Source organism: Rhamphochromis sp. 'chilingali' (genome assembly GCF_963969265.1).
Source record: "Rhamphochromis sp. 'chilingali' genome assembly, chromosome: 10".
Classification (NCBI taxonomy): domain Eukaryota; kingdom Metazoa; phylum Chordata; class Actinopteri; order Cichliformes; family Cichlidae; genus Rhamphochromis; species Rhamphochromis sp. 'chilingali'.
Window position 1 is genome coordinate 19742082 of NC_137937.1, and position 13642 is coordinate 19755723.

A 13642-nucleotide genomic window follows, 5' to 3' on the forward strand; every position below is an offset into this window, starting at 1 on the left:
TCAATCAAATTTCTACCTATTGCAGCACCAGAATATGAAGAGAATTCCCTCGCGAAATTGAGTTATAGGATGGTATGATGATCTAATCTAAAACAGAGATGGTCTATGATTATCCAGTGAACTTAGAGAGTTGTCATGTGCTTTAGTTTGATTCCAGAAAGGGAAAAAAAGAGAGCAAAGTACGAAAAGCAGGTAACAAGAATCCAAACATTTTTGGAAAATGTCAGGATTATAAAGGAGCATTCATCATCATTGTTCAAGACAATTAAAATGATATCAGCATTATCTATGAGCTTAACTAAGAAAATTTCACCAAAATAGCAATGTTAAATTACCCGTCGTTTCTCTCCTTAAATGGAAGGTCTGCCTTTTTTTTCCAGACACAGTGTGTTTATAACTCAAGACAGAGTCGATACACAGACACGTTTGAGACAAAGGACAGCAGCTCAGAATCTTCAGAGCGCCCTGTGTCACAGTGCCATCTAGCTGAAACATGAAAAACTGCAATGTATTAATTGATAGCACAGTCTGTTTTTATACAGTGAGATTTAAATATCATTAAACTGAACCTTTAAAATGGACTGTTTGTATAAATTATGGAAGATGCTAAAAAAGCAACATTTTTTGGAATCATTAAGTCAAAATTTCAGGTTATTCAAAATATCAATTTAACAATTTGAAATATCATTTTTTTTTCTCATTGGCCCGCAGAGACGAAATAATAACTTCCCTCAAATGCCTTAAAACAAAAGTAACAAGCCCATTTTGGAACTGTAAGGAGTAAAAGCACAAAGTTGACAGAAAAATGACTAAAGTAAAGTACAGCTACCTGAAAATTCTACTTTAGCACAATAATGAAGTATTTGTACATTGCTTCCAACCTCTGCCTAGTGGTGGCTCAGATTTGCAGTATCAGTTTCCTAATGACAATATCTCCACTCAGATTAAAAAAAAAACCCTCAGCCGGAAATGGCAGTGGTAACCCTGCACACCAAGGATGCTCCTGGCAATTAATTTTTTAGTCGGCTACACAAGGGGGGGAAACAAGTAGACTAATCAACTAGTTTAAAACTAAGAAACACACAAAAAAGAGAGATCCTCCAAGAGAAAGAACAGGAGAACATACAGGGAGTGCAGAATTATTAGGCAAATGAGTATTTTGTCCACATCATCCTCTTCATGCATGTTGTCTTACTCCAAGCTGTATAGGCTCGAAAGCCTACTACCAACTAAGCATATTAGGTGATGTGCATCTCTGTAATGAGAAGGGGTGTGGTCTAATTACATCAACACCCTATATCAGGTGTGCATAATTATTAGGCAACATCCTTGCCTTTGGCAAAATGGGTCAAAAGAAGGACTTGACAGGCTCAGAAAAGTCAAAAATAGTGAGATATCTTGCAGAGGGATGCAGCAGTCTCAAAATTGCAAAGCTTCTGAAGTGTGATCATCGAACAATCAAGCGTTTCATTCAAAATAGTCAACAGGGTTGCAAGAAGCGTGTGGAAAAACCAAGGTGCAAAATAACTGCCCATGAACTGAGAAAAGTCAAGCGTGCAGCTGCCAAGATGCCACTTGCCACCAGTTTGGTCATATTTCAGGGCTGCAACATCACTGGAGTGCCCAAAAGCACAAGGTGTGCAATACTCAGAGACATGGCCAAGGTAAGAAAGGCTGAAAGACGACCACCACTGAACAAGACACACAAGCTGAAACGTCAAGACTGGGCCAAGAAATATCTCAAGACTGGTTTTTCTAAGGTTTTATGGACTGATGAAATGAGAGTGAGTCTTGATGGGCCAGATGGATGGGCCCGTGGCTGGATTGGTAAAGGGCAGAGAGCTCCAGTCCGAATCAGACACCAGCAAGGTTGAGGATGGAGTCAAGCTCAACTCCCAGTCCTACTGCCAGTTTCTGGAAGACACCTTCTTCAAGCAGTGGTACAGGAAGAAGTCTGCATCCTTCAAGAAAAACATGATTTTCATGCAGGACAATGCTCCATCACACGCGTCCAAGTACTCCACAGCGTGGCTGGCAAGAAAGGGTATAAAAGAAGAAAAACTAATGACATGGCCTCCTTGTTCACCTGATCTGAACCCCATTAAGAACCTGTGGTCCATCATCAAATGTGAGATTTACAAGGAGGGAAAACAGTACACCTCTCTGAACAGTGTCTGGGAGGCTGTGGTTGCTGCTGCACGCAATGTTGATGGTGAACAGATCAAAACACTGACAGAATCCATGGATGGCAGGCTTTTGAGTGTCCTTGCAAAGAAAGGTGGCTATATTGGTCGCTGATTTGTTTTGTTTTTGAATGTCAGAAATGTATATTTGTGAATGTGGAGATGTTATATTGGTTTCACTGGTAAAAATAAATAATTGAAATGGGTATATATTTGTTTTTTGTTAAGTTGCCTAATAATTATGCACAGTAATAGTCACCTGCACACACAGATATCCCCCTAAGATAGCTAAAACTAAAAACTACTTCCAAAAACGTTCAGCTTTGATATTAATGAGCTTTTTGGGTTCATTGAGAACATGGTTGTTGTTCAATAATAACATTATTCCTCAAAAATACAACTTGCCTAATAATTCTGCACTGCCTGTAGAACCAAGAGACATGCAGTGCAAACTCCAAGGCATGCAGGAAAAATACAGAGCGCTGCAGATGAAGCACAATAAAACAACAGTTGCTTCAAGAGAAGAAGCAACTGGACATAAAATAGAAAGAAATGAACTGCAAGCTTGAAGACATGGAGGAAAAATTCAGAGTGCTGCAAATGAGGCTCGATAAAACACTGCACAGAAATAAAGAGTTTCTTCATGAGAAAGAACAGCAGGACATAAAAGAGGAAGAAATGGATTGCAAACTTGAAGACATGGAGGAAAAATACAAAATGCTCCAAACAACTCTTAATGAAACACTGCTCCAAAATCAAGAGTTGCTTCAAGAGAAGAAGCAACAGGACATACAACAGAAAGAAGAAACACTTATTCTCCAGAGGAAAAATTAAAAACTCCAAAAATATTATAATGAAATGAAGTACAAAGCAACTGAACTGGAAGGAGAAAAGAAAAAACTGGAAAAACAATGCTCAGAGATGCAGAGTAGCATCAATGAAATGCTGAGAAAAAACACAGAACTTGAGGAACTTTCTAACAACTTGAAGTACAAATACACTGAAATCCAGGCGCAAAAGCAACAATAACAGAAAACACATGAAGACCTGCAGTGTACACTTCAAGAAATCCAGAAGAGAAACCAGCACTTAGAAGACATGCACAAGAAAGTAGAACAGATAAATACAGATATAAACAAGGCAAAGCTAATAGAGGAGGCAACATTTAAAGAACTGAAAGACAAGCTTGAAGAAAAACAAGCACAATTAGAAGACGTGGAGAAAAGTTGCAAGAACCTTGCAACCTCCCCCCAACTTTCAATTTCCTCCATCATCTCCTAATCCTCTGTTCCCTTTTGAGAACACAGGGTTGGGAGATGGGGGGGAACAATAAACACAATGGGCCACATTTTACATGTGTCAGATCAATGTCTTCATTCAACAATAGCTGCATGTGTGTTTGTGTGTGTGCATAATATACATGCTTAACTTGTTGGATCCAAATCCCAGAAGGAATTACATAAAACAAGAAGACAATTTAGAGACAAACTTACCAGCAAGCTGAACTCCAGCCTTCCGGTCTTGGTTAATGTAAGTAATTCAGTGATAATCCAGACTCAGGCTTCCATTTAACAAAAGACAAAAACTATTATGAACTACATAATATTGTTCACAGTTTGTGAACAAACTATCTTTTTGTTTATATAATGATGATGAGTTTCTATAGTGTTTGGATTTACAGGAAAGCTTTAGAACAAATGGTCAAAACATGATATAATTGTAAATGCATAGGTGCTATTATTAAGGAAGCACATTCATGTACCCTTTGCTAAAGTGGTTCTGTGCGTGTTATCATATGTGTTGCCAGAGAGGTTCCTGCACCTTGAAACATCTTTTTCTAGAGCTTTCTGTCAGTCTTACTGTGTAGTTCTATACTCAACTTTCCCAAAGAGGCTCCAGTGTGTGGGAGAGCAGGATGAGTAATGTGTCTGTGTACCTAACCTGCTGTAGGGCATTCAAAAACCTGCCAGTAAATCTCTGTTCAACACTTTCTCCCACACACACACCTGACCTTCAGATTTCACAGGGTTGACACAGTGTTTCCTGCAGTTCAGCTTTTACAGATATTTCTTACTTTTTTCAATAAAATGCGCTATGCTTTATTGTTCCTGAGCAAAACCTGTCTCTTATTCACAGCAGTGAGCTATCATGACAGCAGGACTCCATACCACTCAACATTCAAACCTACTGCCATATTTTTATTCTATACTCTTTTACAAAACATTTATCTGGCCTTTTCATCAGGTGAGAAAAAGGTTTGGGTGATATTGGACCGATCGTTGATAGAGTGAGTTGTCTACCAATTGGAAGGTCAGTGATTTGAGCCCTGAGTCATCTACTTGTCTACCAAGGCATCCTCAGATAAAATACTGAATCCTGATTTACCCCTGAAGCATCAACCACAGCATGACTGTGTGTGTGTTAGAAAGTGCTTAGGCGTAGATAAAAGGGGCGTGTGTGTGTGTGTGTGTGTTTGGGTGAATGTTGAGGAAACCACTTTGCATGCTTAACTGTGTAGAAAGGCTCTATGAAAGTACCAGTCCGTTTACCAGAGTTGAATAATAGGGAAAACACAAGTGTTACTAACAGAGATGGGCAGTAGCGCGTTGCTGTAATCCGATTACTTTTTTCAATTAACGAGCAAAGTAAGGGATTACTATAGCAAAAAAGGTAATTAGATTACTGTTACTTTCCCGTGAGCACGCTGCGTTACTGCGTTACTAAAACCGTGATTTTTTTGCTAGAGTGTCTCATGACAATGACGAGCGAGTGCTACGTTCGTGGCATCAGCTGTGTGCAGATCAACAATGGATAATATATCAAGTGTGGGAGAGAGTATGAGCGTGCAGCATTTAAAGTGTGGAAGTATTGACCTTACTTTGAGTTTGATTCTGGAAAAAGTGACAAAAACATTAGCGTCTGCTGTTCGAAGAAAACTTCTTTTTACAGCGAAAAATAAACCCCTAAACTTCCGCACAAGCACTGAGTACGCTGCCATGGGAATGTGAAATTCACAGAGAAACTCACGGATTCTTCCACTGACATGACGGCTGCGACACACCTGCACCAGGGCAAACCTCCGCCTGCCCCACTCCTACTAAACAGGTGAAAATAGAGCAACAGGACTGCTGATTCTTTGATTTTGTTTATTTTCTGGTGTGTTTTACTTGCATCTATTTGAAAGAGTGAGTGTAAACACAAAAAACTATTTTATTTTATGTGCTGGAATGTGCAGAAAATAGGTTTAAATGTTAAACAAATTTCTTCCAGTCAGAGAATGTTGCATATAATTTAATTTTTGCTTGATGCATAAAGTTAAAAGATTAAAACTAATAAAACAAGTTTTAAAAAAGAGACTTTTTCATTTGATTACATTTTATATGGTGGACTATGCAGAAAAAGGGTGTAAAATGTTTTTAAAAAGTAACTAAGTAACTAATTACTTTCAAAAATAAGTAATCAGTAAAGTTACTGATTACTTTTTTAAAGTAACTTGACCAACACTGGTTACTAATAACATTACCAGTGACCTTATTCTGTCTTCCAGTAAGCCACTGTGAAGGTGAATCACAGCTCATTTGTATTCCCTTGCTTTTTTACTTATTTTTGATTATTATTGTTGATTTGCTTCGATTCACCAAGAAAAAAGGCTGCAGAGGATGGTGAAGTGCAGGGACACCCGTCAGGTGAGTGCCTGGAGGTGGCAGGGGAGCGTTCTGATCAGTGGCGGGTAGAGTTGAGAGTTCTGCTCACCCAGGGTAAGTACTGACCCAACTGACAAATGAGATAAGACTAGTATTTTAAAAAATAAATGACAGTCAATGTTCTTCTTTCTATTAGTAGTTTGGGACTGAAGTAAGGGATTGAAGAGGATGTTTGGGACACTGGCTGTTTTAATATTTTAAACAGACTTTTAGTGTTTTTCAGGATTTGTGCAGATTGTGTCTACTAGAATTTTATTTTTATAGTTATATTTTAATTTCTGTTGCCCCCTGGCCATGACTGTTTTTATTCCTTGTTTTATTATAAATAGACAACATTGTAATATGGAAAACTAGGGTGACACTAGGGGGGACAAGAGATTATTTTAGGGTGGCACATCCCATCATATGCCCCTACAGTAGATGCAGTAGATGCGCCCCTGTTTTGGCTAATAAGAGTTAAAACTTTGTCCCTCCAGCAGATCCATTCTGGCACGTTTCCATCTGCCGGCGGGACACAGTGGACTCTGCTGTGATTGGAGGTCAGGGTACTTGCCGCAGCGTCCAATCCGGCGTCAGTTTTTCTAGAGCCAGAAGTGACGTCTTTTCCGTTCCTAGAACTTCCGCCTTGCACGTGTGTTTACAAGAAATGTGGCACCTTTAGGTTAAAAAAAGTTTGAAGAGCTAGCTCAGTGTAACCGTGTATGTGTCGGCTAAAATATGGGAAAGTTAAATGTTGTGATATTGAGATATTTATCCCGAGATGACTTCCGAGTCCTTACTGCGGTAAGTACAAAGCTAACTGCTAATTCGGTCCCAGTTGGTTAGCCTGTGCTAAGCCAGCGCTTGGTCAGCTGGTTATTGCTCATTAACTTTTACACATGCCACTGTTACAGCAGCATGCGAGATGTTAATGTAGTTGTAATGAAGGCGAGCACACATACACAGGCATTCATAGTTCATGTCAGGTAAACGGAACATCGTTTCACTGTACTCCTGTGGTTTAGTGACTGATGGTGGATTCACAACACGCATATTTAAAACAATTAATTTCAAAATATGAGTGTCAGTGGTAGAAATATTCTGAGTTTGGGATCTGTCATTAGTAACAAACAAACCACTGGCGACATTGGTTGCCAAACATAAGTACTTGTCCTGTGCACACTAGCTCTGAAGAGTCGCTTGATCTGCATATGTATTAATCCTTGCGTTATCTACCTAATATCTGTAATGTGAAATTGCTGCTGCAGCACTTCAGTTGCCCTATAGGGATTTGTCTGCCATTGAGGCTAATATGTTCCTTGTGATATGTGTTAGACCATTAAAGCAGCTTTCTTCTAAAGTTAGTGTTTGTTTTCAGTCTTTTAGGCACAAAATTAGGGTCCTGGGTTTTGCTGCATGCCCTCCTTCATTGATCTATGGATTATCGTGACCTATGATATCTGCAGATGATATTATGAACTCTGTAGTGAAAGTAGGGAGCAGGTGGAAGAGTCTGGAGAGGTAGCAAAAGAGGTAGCAAAATGGTGGGAACAGCTCTCCAGGTTAAGGGAAAGGGGAGGTTTACAGTAGGACCTGCTATAATGTATGATTTGGAGATAGTGGCACTAAAAACAGACAGGAAGCTGAGCTGGAGGTGGCATACCTGAAGAGACTAATATTGTTGTTGGGAGTGACCAGGAAGGACAGGATTAGAAACATCTAATCATTACATCAAAGGGACAGCTCAGGCTGAGCAGTTTGGAGACTAAGGTGGTGAGGCAAACTTGATACATGTGTAGATATATTGAGCGAAGGATGTTGAATATGGAGTGGCCAGCCAGGAGGTAAAGAAGATGACCACAGAGTATGGATCTAGTGAAGGAGGACAAGCAAAGATTGGTGAGTCAATGGAGGATGCTAGGAATAGGGTGAGATGGAGGCATATGATCTGTTGTGGTGACCCCTGAAGGAAGTAACTGGAAGAAGAATTTAGCATGGGAATTTTAAGGACATAGAAGGAATGAGCAAAGGCTGTTTTTCCTGAAATATACATTACAACGCAGATAAGCTTGTAATTTAATCTGTCAGCTCACTGGTGATGATAATTTTGATGACAATGATGATAATTTTTCACGCAGGTTGAGATGGGGATGAAAAACCATGAGATTGTTCCAGTAAGTCTTCTGTCTTCCATTGCAAGCCTCAAGCACGGTGGCTGCAACAAGATCCTCAGAGAGCTTGTGAAACACAAGCTCGTGGTCTATGAGCGCACCAAGAGTAAGAAAACTTACAAAAACGTATTCTATCTATTCTATTCTATCTATTCTAAAAACACTAGCTTTGTCTCACAAGTTATGATGTAAGTGATTAGCTTTCTAACATGATGGCGTGTGTTGATCTCAGCTGTCCAGGGTTACAAGTTGAATTATGGAGGATATGACTACTTGGCCTTAAAGACTTTGTGCGCCAGAGAAATAATCATTTCTGTTGGCAACCAAATGGGTGTTGGCAAAGAGTCGGGTAAGTGTTTTGTTTTGTTTTTTAAATTTATAATCATAATGTGTTTTCTTTCAGGTTTTCAGGCTTTTACCGTCAATCTTTTATGTGCTCATGTTTATATAAATATTTCTTTCTTTCTGTTCACCTTGCATGTAGATATATATATTGTGGCGAGTCCAAGCGGAGAGCAGTATGCTCTGAAGCTGCACAGGTTGGGGCGTACATCTTTCAGGAATCTGAAGAACAAGAGAGATTACCACAAACACAGGAAGAACATGTCCTGGCTCTATCTCTCCCGCCTCTCTGCCATGAAGGAGTTTGCCTACATGAAGGTAATGAACCAAATGAGTGAGAGTCTGTTCTGGACCACTTACAAGTGTGATAGAAAAAACTGTTTTGTTGGAGGATTTTAATGTCTGTCTCCTCTTTAATCCCAGGCATTGTACGATCGAGGCTTTCCAGTTCCCAAACCTGTGGATTATAACAGACATGCTGTAGTGATGGAGCTCATCAATGGATATCCGCTGTATGTTAACAAGCCATTGATTTCCTCTTTTTATTTGTATATTAAAATAGAAATAACGTACTGTTCCTACTGGGGGGGGGGTTTCTTCCATAATTTGTGTGCATTGTCTCACTCTACTAGGTGTCAGGTTCATGAATTACAGGATCCATCAGCCTTGTACAGTGAGTTCATGGACCTCATAGTCAAACTGGCCAATCATGGCCTGATTCATGGAGATTTTAACGAGTTCAACCTCATGTTGGATGACCAGGACCACATAACAATGATTGACTTCCCTCAGATGGTGTCTACATCACACCCCAATGCTGAATGGTGGGTTTATTTGCTCGATTTTTAAAGTTGGCAGTTAAAAGTATCAAAGCATACAACTTATAATTGTCTACTTTTACGACTCCTTTTTGTAGGTACTTTGATCGAGACGTCAAATGTATCCGCGACTTCTTTGCAAAGCGATTCAATTATGAAAGCGAGCTCTTTCCAACTTTCAAAGACATCAGGTAACTGCTTGTACTTTATTTTAGTCAAAACTAGGGATGGGTATCGTTTAGGTTTTATCCGATACTGGTGCCAAACCGGTACTTTTGAAACGGTGCTTAAACGGTGCTCAAACCGGTGCTTAAAGAATGGAGAACACAAAATTGGTCCAAAAACCTCTAATGTTCAGCTGTTTTTTTGTAAAAAGATAACAATGTTAGCCTTTTCTGCAGCTATAGGGGATTTAGGGCATCACTCTTGGCTGGAAGCAGTGCTTAAACAATGGAAAAAACACAAACTTTATCCAAAAACTTCTCATGTTTTCCACTGTTTTCCACTTTTTCTTTGGTCATTTTAGCCTTTTTGGCCAGGGTGAAGGGAGTATCTGCCATCAAACAAGAAGACAGCCGCATGTAGCTATGATGGTGTTTGCTAGTTCACCTTACATGCATTAATGTAATAACGTGGTTAGCCTACTCAACATAAATTACACACGAACAACATTAAGCTACTCACGCAGAGAAGAACGGCTGCTGCTGCGATCATCATCCGTCATCATTTCTGCTGCACTGGCAGGGCTAGGGGCCAGGACTCTCCTCTTCGTGTTTTTGGGGGATGTTGCTAACTCCGGGTCCGATAACAGGCACCACACCCGCAGTAGATGTGCTCGGTGTGAGGTCTCGCAGCAAGCTATCAAATATGGCGCATTTTTCGGCTTTTAAAAAAAACCACTCGGCGTCGCCAGGTGTTTCATCGGATTTGAGGTGTTACCTCCTTTGACAGTATCACAGTATCAGCTTAAAGCACTTGTTGCAGGCTGCTGAGTTTGCATATTTTGCTGTGAAGTACAGACAGGCTTTTGACCGCTTCGCCTTGGGCATTTTTAATCTGTAGCTCTGCTCTAAAAGAACGTACGTACCTGGACCCGCCTACTATCCTCGGAAACGTAAAATTATTGGCTAGAATCTAAAGTGTATCACATCTCAGGAAAATTAAAGCACCGAAATGTGTGCTGCTTTTCGGTCTGGTTACTACCATTTATGTCAGAACCGGTGCCATCATGGCACCGGATACCGGTACCCATCCCTAGTTAAAACATAACAAACATGTATGAATACAGGGAACTGAATTACATTTTAAATGGTAAATGTGGAGGCCAGACTCTGAACTGAAAAGCAGTTCTAACATGATCTCCTGTTTCTTTCCAAAGGCGGTCATATTCTCTAGATGTTGAAGTCTCAGCCAGTGGCTTTACGAAAGACATGGAGCGAGATGGTGCATTGCTACACCCAGCTGGACCTGAGGACGATGAGGAGGAGGAGGACGACGACGACGACGACGACGACGGTGACAATGATGACGAGGATGCCAAAGAGGCAACAGATGAGGAAAGAGAGGAGGCTGTGGACATGGAGGAATATAAACATGCAATGCTGGAACTGGAGGGATTACGAATCAGCGAAACACCTGCAGAGACACAAGATCAGGACGGTGAAAAGAGTAAGAACAAGGTTCAAGAGGATCAAGAGACTGAGACTGCATCTTCGCCTCCAGGTGATGAAGAAACAGAGAAGCAGTTAGATGAAGAGTTGGAGGAAGCAGAGGATGAGTTCCCAGAGCTGGCAGACCTTTCTGCCTCCAACAAGGAGTTTAAACCTTTCAGGTAAAAGCAGTGAATAGCCAACACAATAAAACCCCCAAAATGAAGATTATTCTTTGATGATTATGTGCCACTATTAGATAAATGGTACTGCAGGAAAACGGCATATGGGAAATATAAGACAACTGCTGATGAACTGCTTAGCTCATCTGTGTGGTATGTCCTTTTATGTGACCATTTGTGTTTTGTAATGTTCAAATAAGTCTGCAGCTGGCTAATAAAGCCCCAATCATAGCAGTCTAAAGACCAGTCACAGACCTTCTGGCAACCACTGGTTAGTAAATTTTGTTGTACCTGACAGGTTGACAAGTAGTTGTGGGGGTTGCTGGTAATCTAAAATCAGTTGCTAAACCTTATTGACTCAGGGCTAGAGACTTGTCTGTGATCCTCTGGCAGCTGCCACTTGCAAGGGAAAAGGGTGTTTTCTGCAATCGGTCGGCAAATGTTTGCTGGCACTCACTAGTGTGAAATCGGTTGTAAAGAGGTATAGTACTGCACTGAAACCTTCTTGTTATTGCTTTGGTCACTGCTACATTTACAAGTACTTTAGACAAAAGATGCCAACTACGGTAGTGAAACTATGTAAGACTAATGGAATATTTTCCTTTTGAAACGTGTTGGTGGTAACAGTAATCTGCATCGTAAACCTTGAAGCTGTGCATTCGTTTTGTCCCATGCTTTTTCAAGTTTCAGTACAGCTCAGAGTAAATGGTGAGTGTTTGAGGACAAGTCTGTGTCTTCCATGCAAACTACAGGCAACTGCAGCAACCTGCTAGCGATCAGAGCTAAAAGAGTTAAAAGGTTTCTTTCTGGTGCAGCAAAGCAGCCTAACGACAGGCAACAACCACTCTGCAACCTGTCAGAGAATATACGTTTTTCCCTAGTAACCAAAGCAGTCTCTTATCACGTGGATCTGAGGCTTTAATAGGATTGTTTGGCAAAGTATTATTGAGACAAGCCAGAAATATTTTTTTCTGAATTGTTAGTGAATTATAGAGACAATGAATCAAAATCTATGCTAATTTGTGTCAAATTAAGATGGTTTAATGAAGTATGTACATTACAGTACATTTATGTGCTTTGCTATGATGTAATTTTTATCTCCCTGCAGAGATGCAGATAGTCTTCTACAAATTGTAGAGCACAGGAGGAAAAGGACAGACAGTGAGGCCACGATGGGAAGCACAGGGAGCTGCTCTACCATACCACCAGTAAGTATAACATAGATTTACACTGTTGATATATCTGGTTGACAGGGACACTCTGCTAATCTACCCAGTAACCAGAAACATGGTGACAGATTTGATGTCTTCATTATTTGGAAGTTTCAGCCAGTGCTGCAGCAGACACATTATACAGTTTTGGGGAAAATCTTAAAATGTCCCGTAGGTGTTGCTAAAGAGCTTCAGTTTGTAAGAAGGTGAATTAACACAGAAACAACATGCCAGCACAGTGTTGTGTCTGGCTTTCAGAGACAGGAGGTGAGTATATTCATCTGTTATGACCTGTTGTTGTTATCGTGTGTCCTGCAGGAGGTAATCCGTCAGAAGGTGCGGAGGCAGCTCACCAAACAGCAGAAGGCGGCGCAGAGGAGACGTCTACAGAAGGGTGAGGCCAACTTGGAAACCAAATCCAGGAGGGAAAACCAAAATAACATCAAGTCTAGCATGGAGACCAGCGAATTCTGGGGATAAAGAGAACAGCATTGATGAAATTCATGTTTACACCCTTTTTTCTTTTCTTTTTTTGGCTTTTTGAATTTTTTTTGTCTGAAGTTGTAAACACAATTAATAAATACTGTGTATTTATTCAAAAACTCAGCTTATTTGAATCATCACAGAGAAATCAAAGTGGAGGTCACATAAAGTGAAAACTGTTTTGGATGCTGTTCTCATAAAATCTCTTGGTTTTCTTTTTAAACTTAAGTAAAATTTTGTTGCTTGCATACACAAATATGGACTGCTTAATATAGCAAAACAGTATGATTAAACTATGGAAGTGTTTTTCTTATTAAATAAAGGCACTTGTTTTCACAAAACACTTATTTATCACTGTGTTAGTGCTTCATTTTTGTGTGTGTGCTGATACCTACATGAGCTCTACAACAGATTGAACAATGTTAATTAGCTTCCTGTTACAGAGTCAAAGGTTCATGCTCAGTCTGGATGTGCTGCTTACAAAGTGACTAACGTGGACAGGGATTTAAAATTCAAATGGTGCACATTCACAGAGAGCACACACCAACGCATTAATCATGAAAGAGTGACGGAAATGGATGGGCTACATATTGAGGCAGTCCGAAGGAAGAAAACGAAACATGTTTTTCTTCAAATTCAGTTAATTTATGCGTAGGAGGCTTTCAGAGAGCGTCTGAATTCACACATGAACAATGGCCTTTCATAGTGAACAGAGTGAGTGAAGCTCAGTGGGCCCAAATTTGCGTGTGAAGTCAAAAATATCCCACCCCCCACATATCCAAAAAAGGCCTGGGTAAAATTTTTCGCTGTAATCCTGAGAACGGGCATTTTTTTTTTTTTAAGCTGGACCTCTTCACATAATTTCCTCTTATGTTTTTTTCATTATAAAAAATTGTGGTTTCAACTTGGCTGCTAGGTCG

General features: G+C 40.2%; 1 protein-coding gene across 2 annotated transcripts; it reads left to right on the top strand.

The window, feature by feature from the left end:
• Positions 1–6493: 6493 nt before the first annotated feature.
• On the top strand, positions 6494–13065 carry riok2 (RIO kinase 2 (yeast)). Of its 2 annotated transcripts, XM_080893667.1 has the most exons (10): positions 6494–6670; positions 8005–8143; positions 8270–8386; positions 8522–8697; positions 8803–8891; positions 9012–9203; positions 9296–9388; positions 10576–11028; positions 12137–12236; positions 12558–13065. In XM_080893667.1, the coding sequence occupies exons 1-10, from the start codon at positions 6605–6607 to the stop codon at positions 12717–12719; spliced, it is 1587 nt and encodes a 528-aa protein (XP_080749793.1). In that variant the 5' UTR covers positions 6494–6604; the 3' UTR covers positions 12720–13065. The 2 variants fall into 2 exon arrangements, with proteins under 2 accessions (XP_080749793.1, XP_080749792.1); XM_080893666.1 differs by having other exon boundaries at positions 8803–9203.
• The last annotated feature ends 577 nt before the right edge of the window (positions 13066–13642 follow it).

Excerpts from the sequence above, each read along its gene's own strand:
- riok2 (XM_080893666.1), top strand. The coding sequence starts at position 6,605 with ATGGGAAAGTTAAATGTTGTGATATTGAGATATTTATCCCGAGATGAC. Across the intron at positions 9,389-10,575 it reads CCAACTTTCAAAGACATCAG|GCGGTCATATTCTCTAGATG; the intron begins GTAACTGCTTGT and ends TTCTTTCCAAAG. Across the intron at positions 11,029-12,136 it reads AAGGAGTTTAAACCTTTCAG|AGATGCAGATAGTCTTCTAC; the intron begins GTAAAAGCAGTG and ends ATCTCCCTGCAG.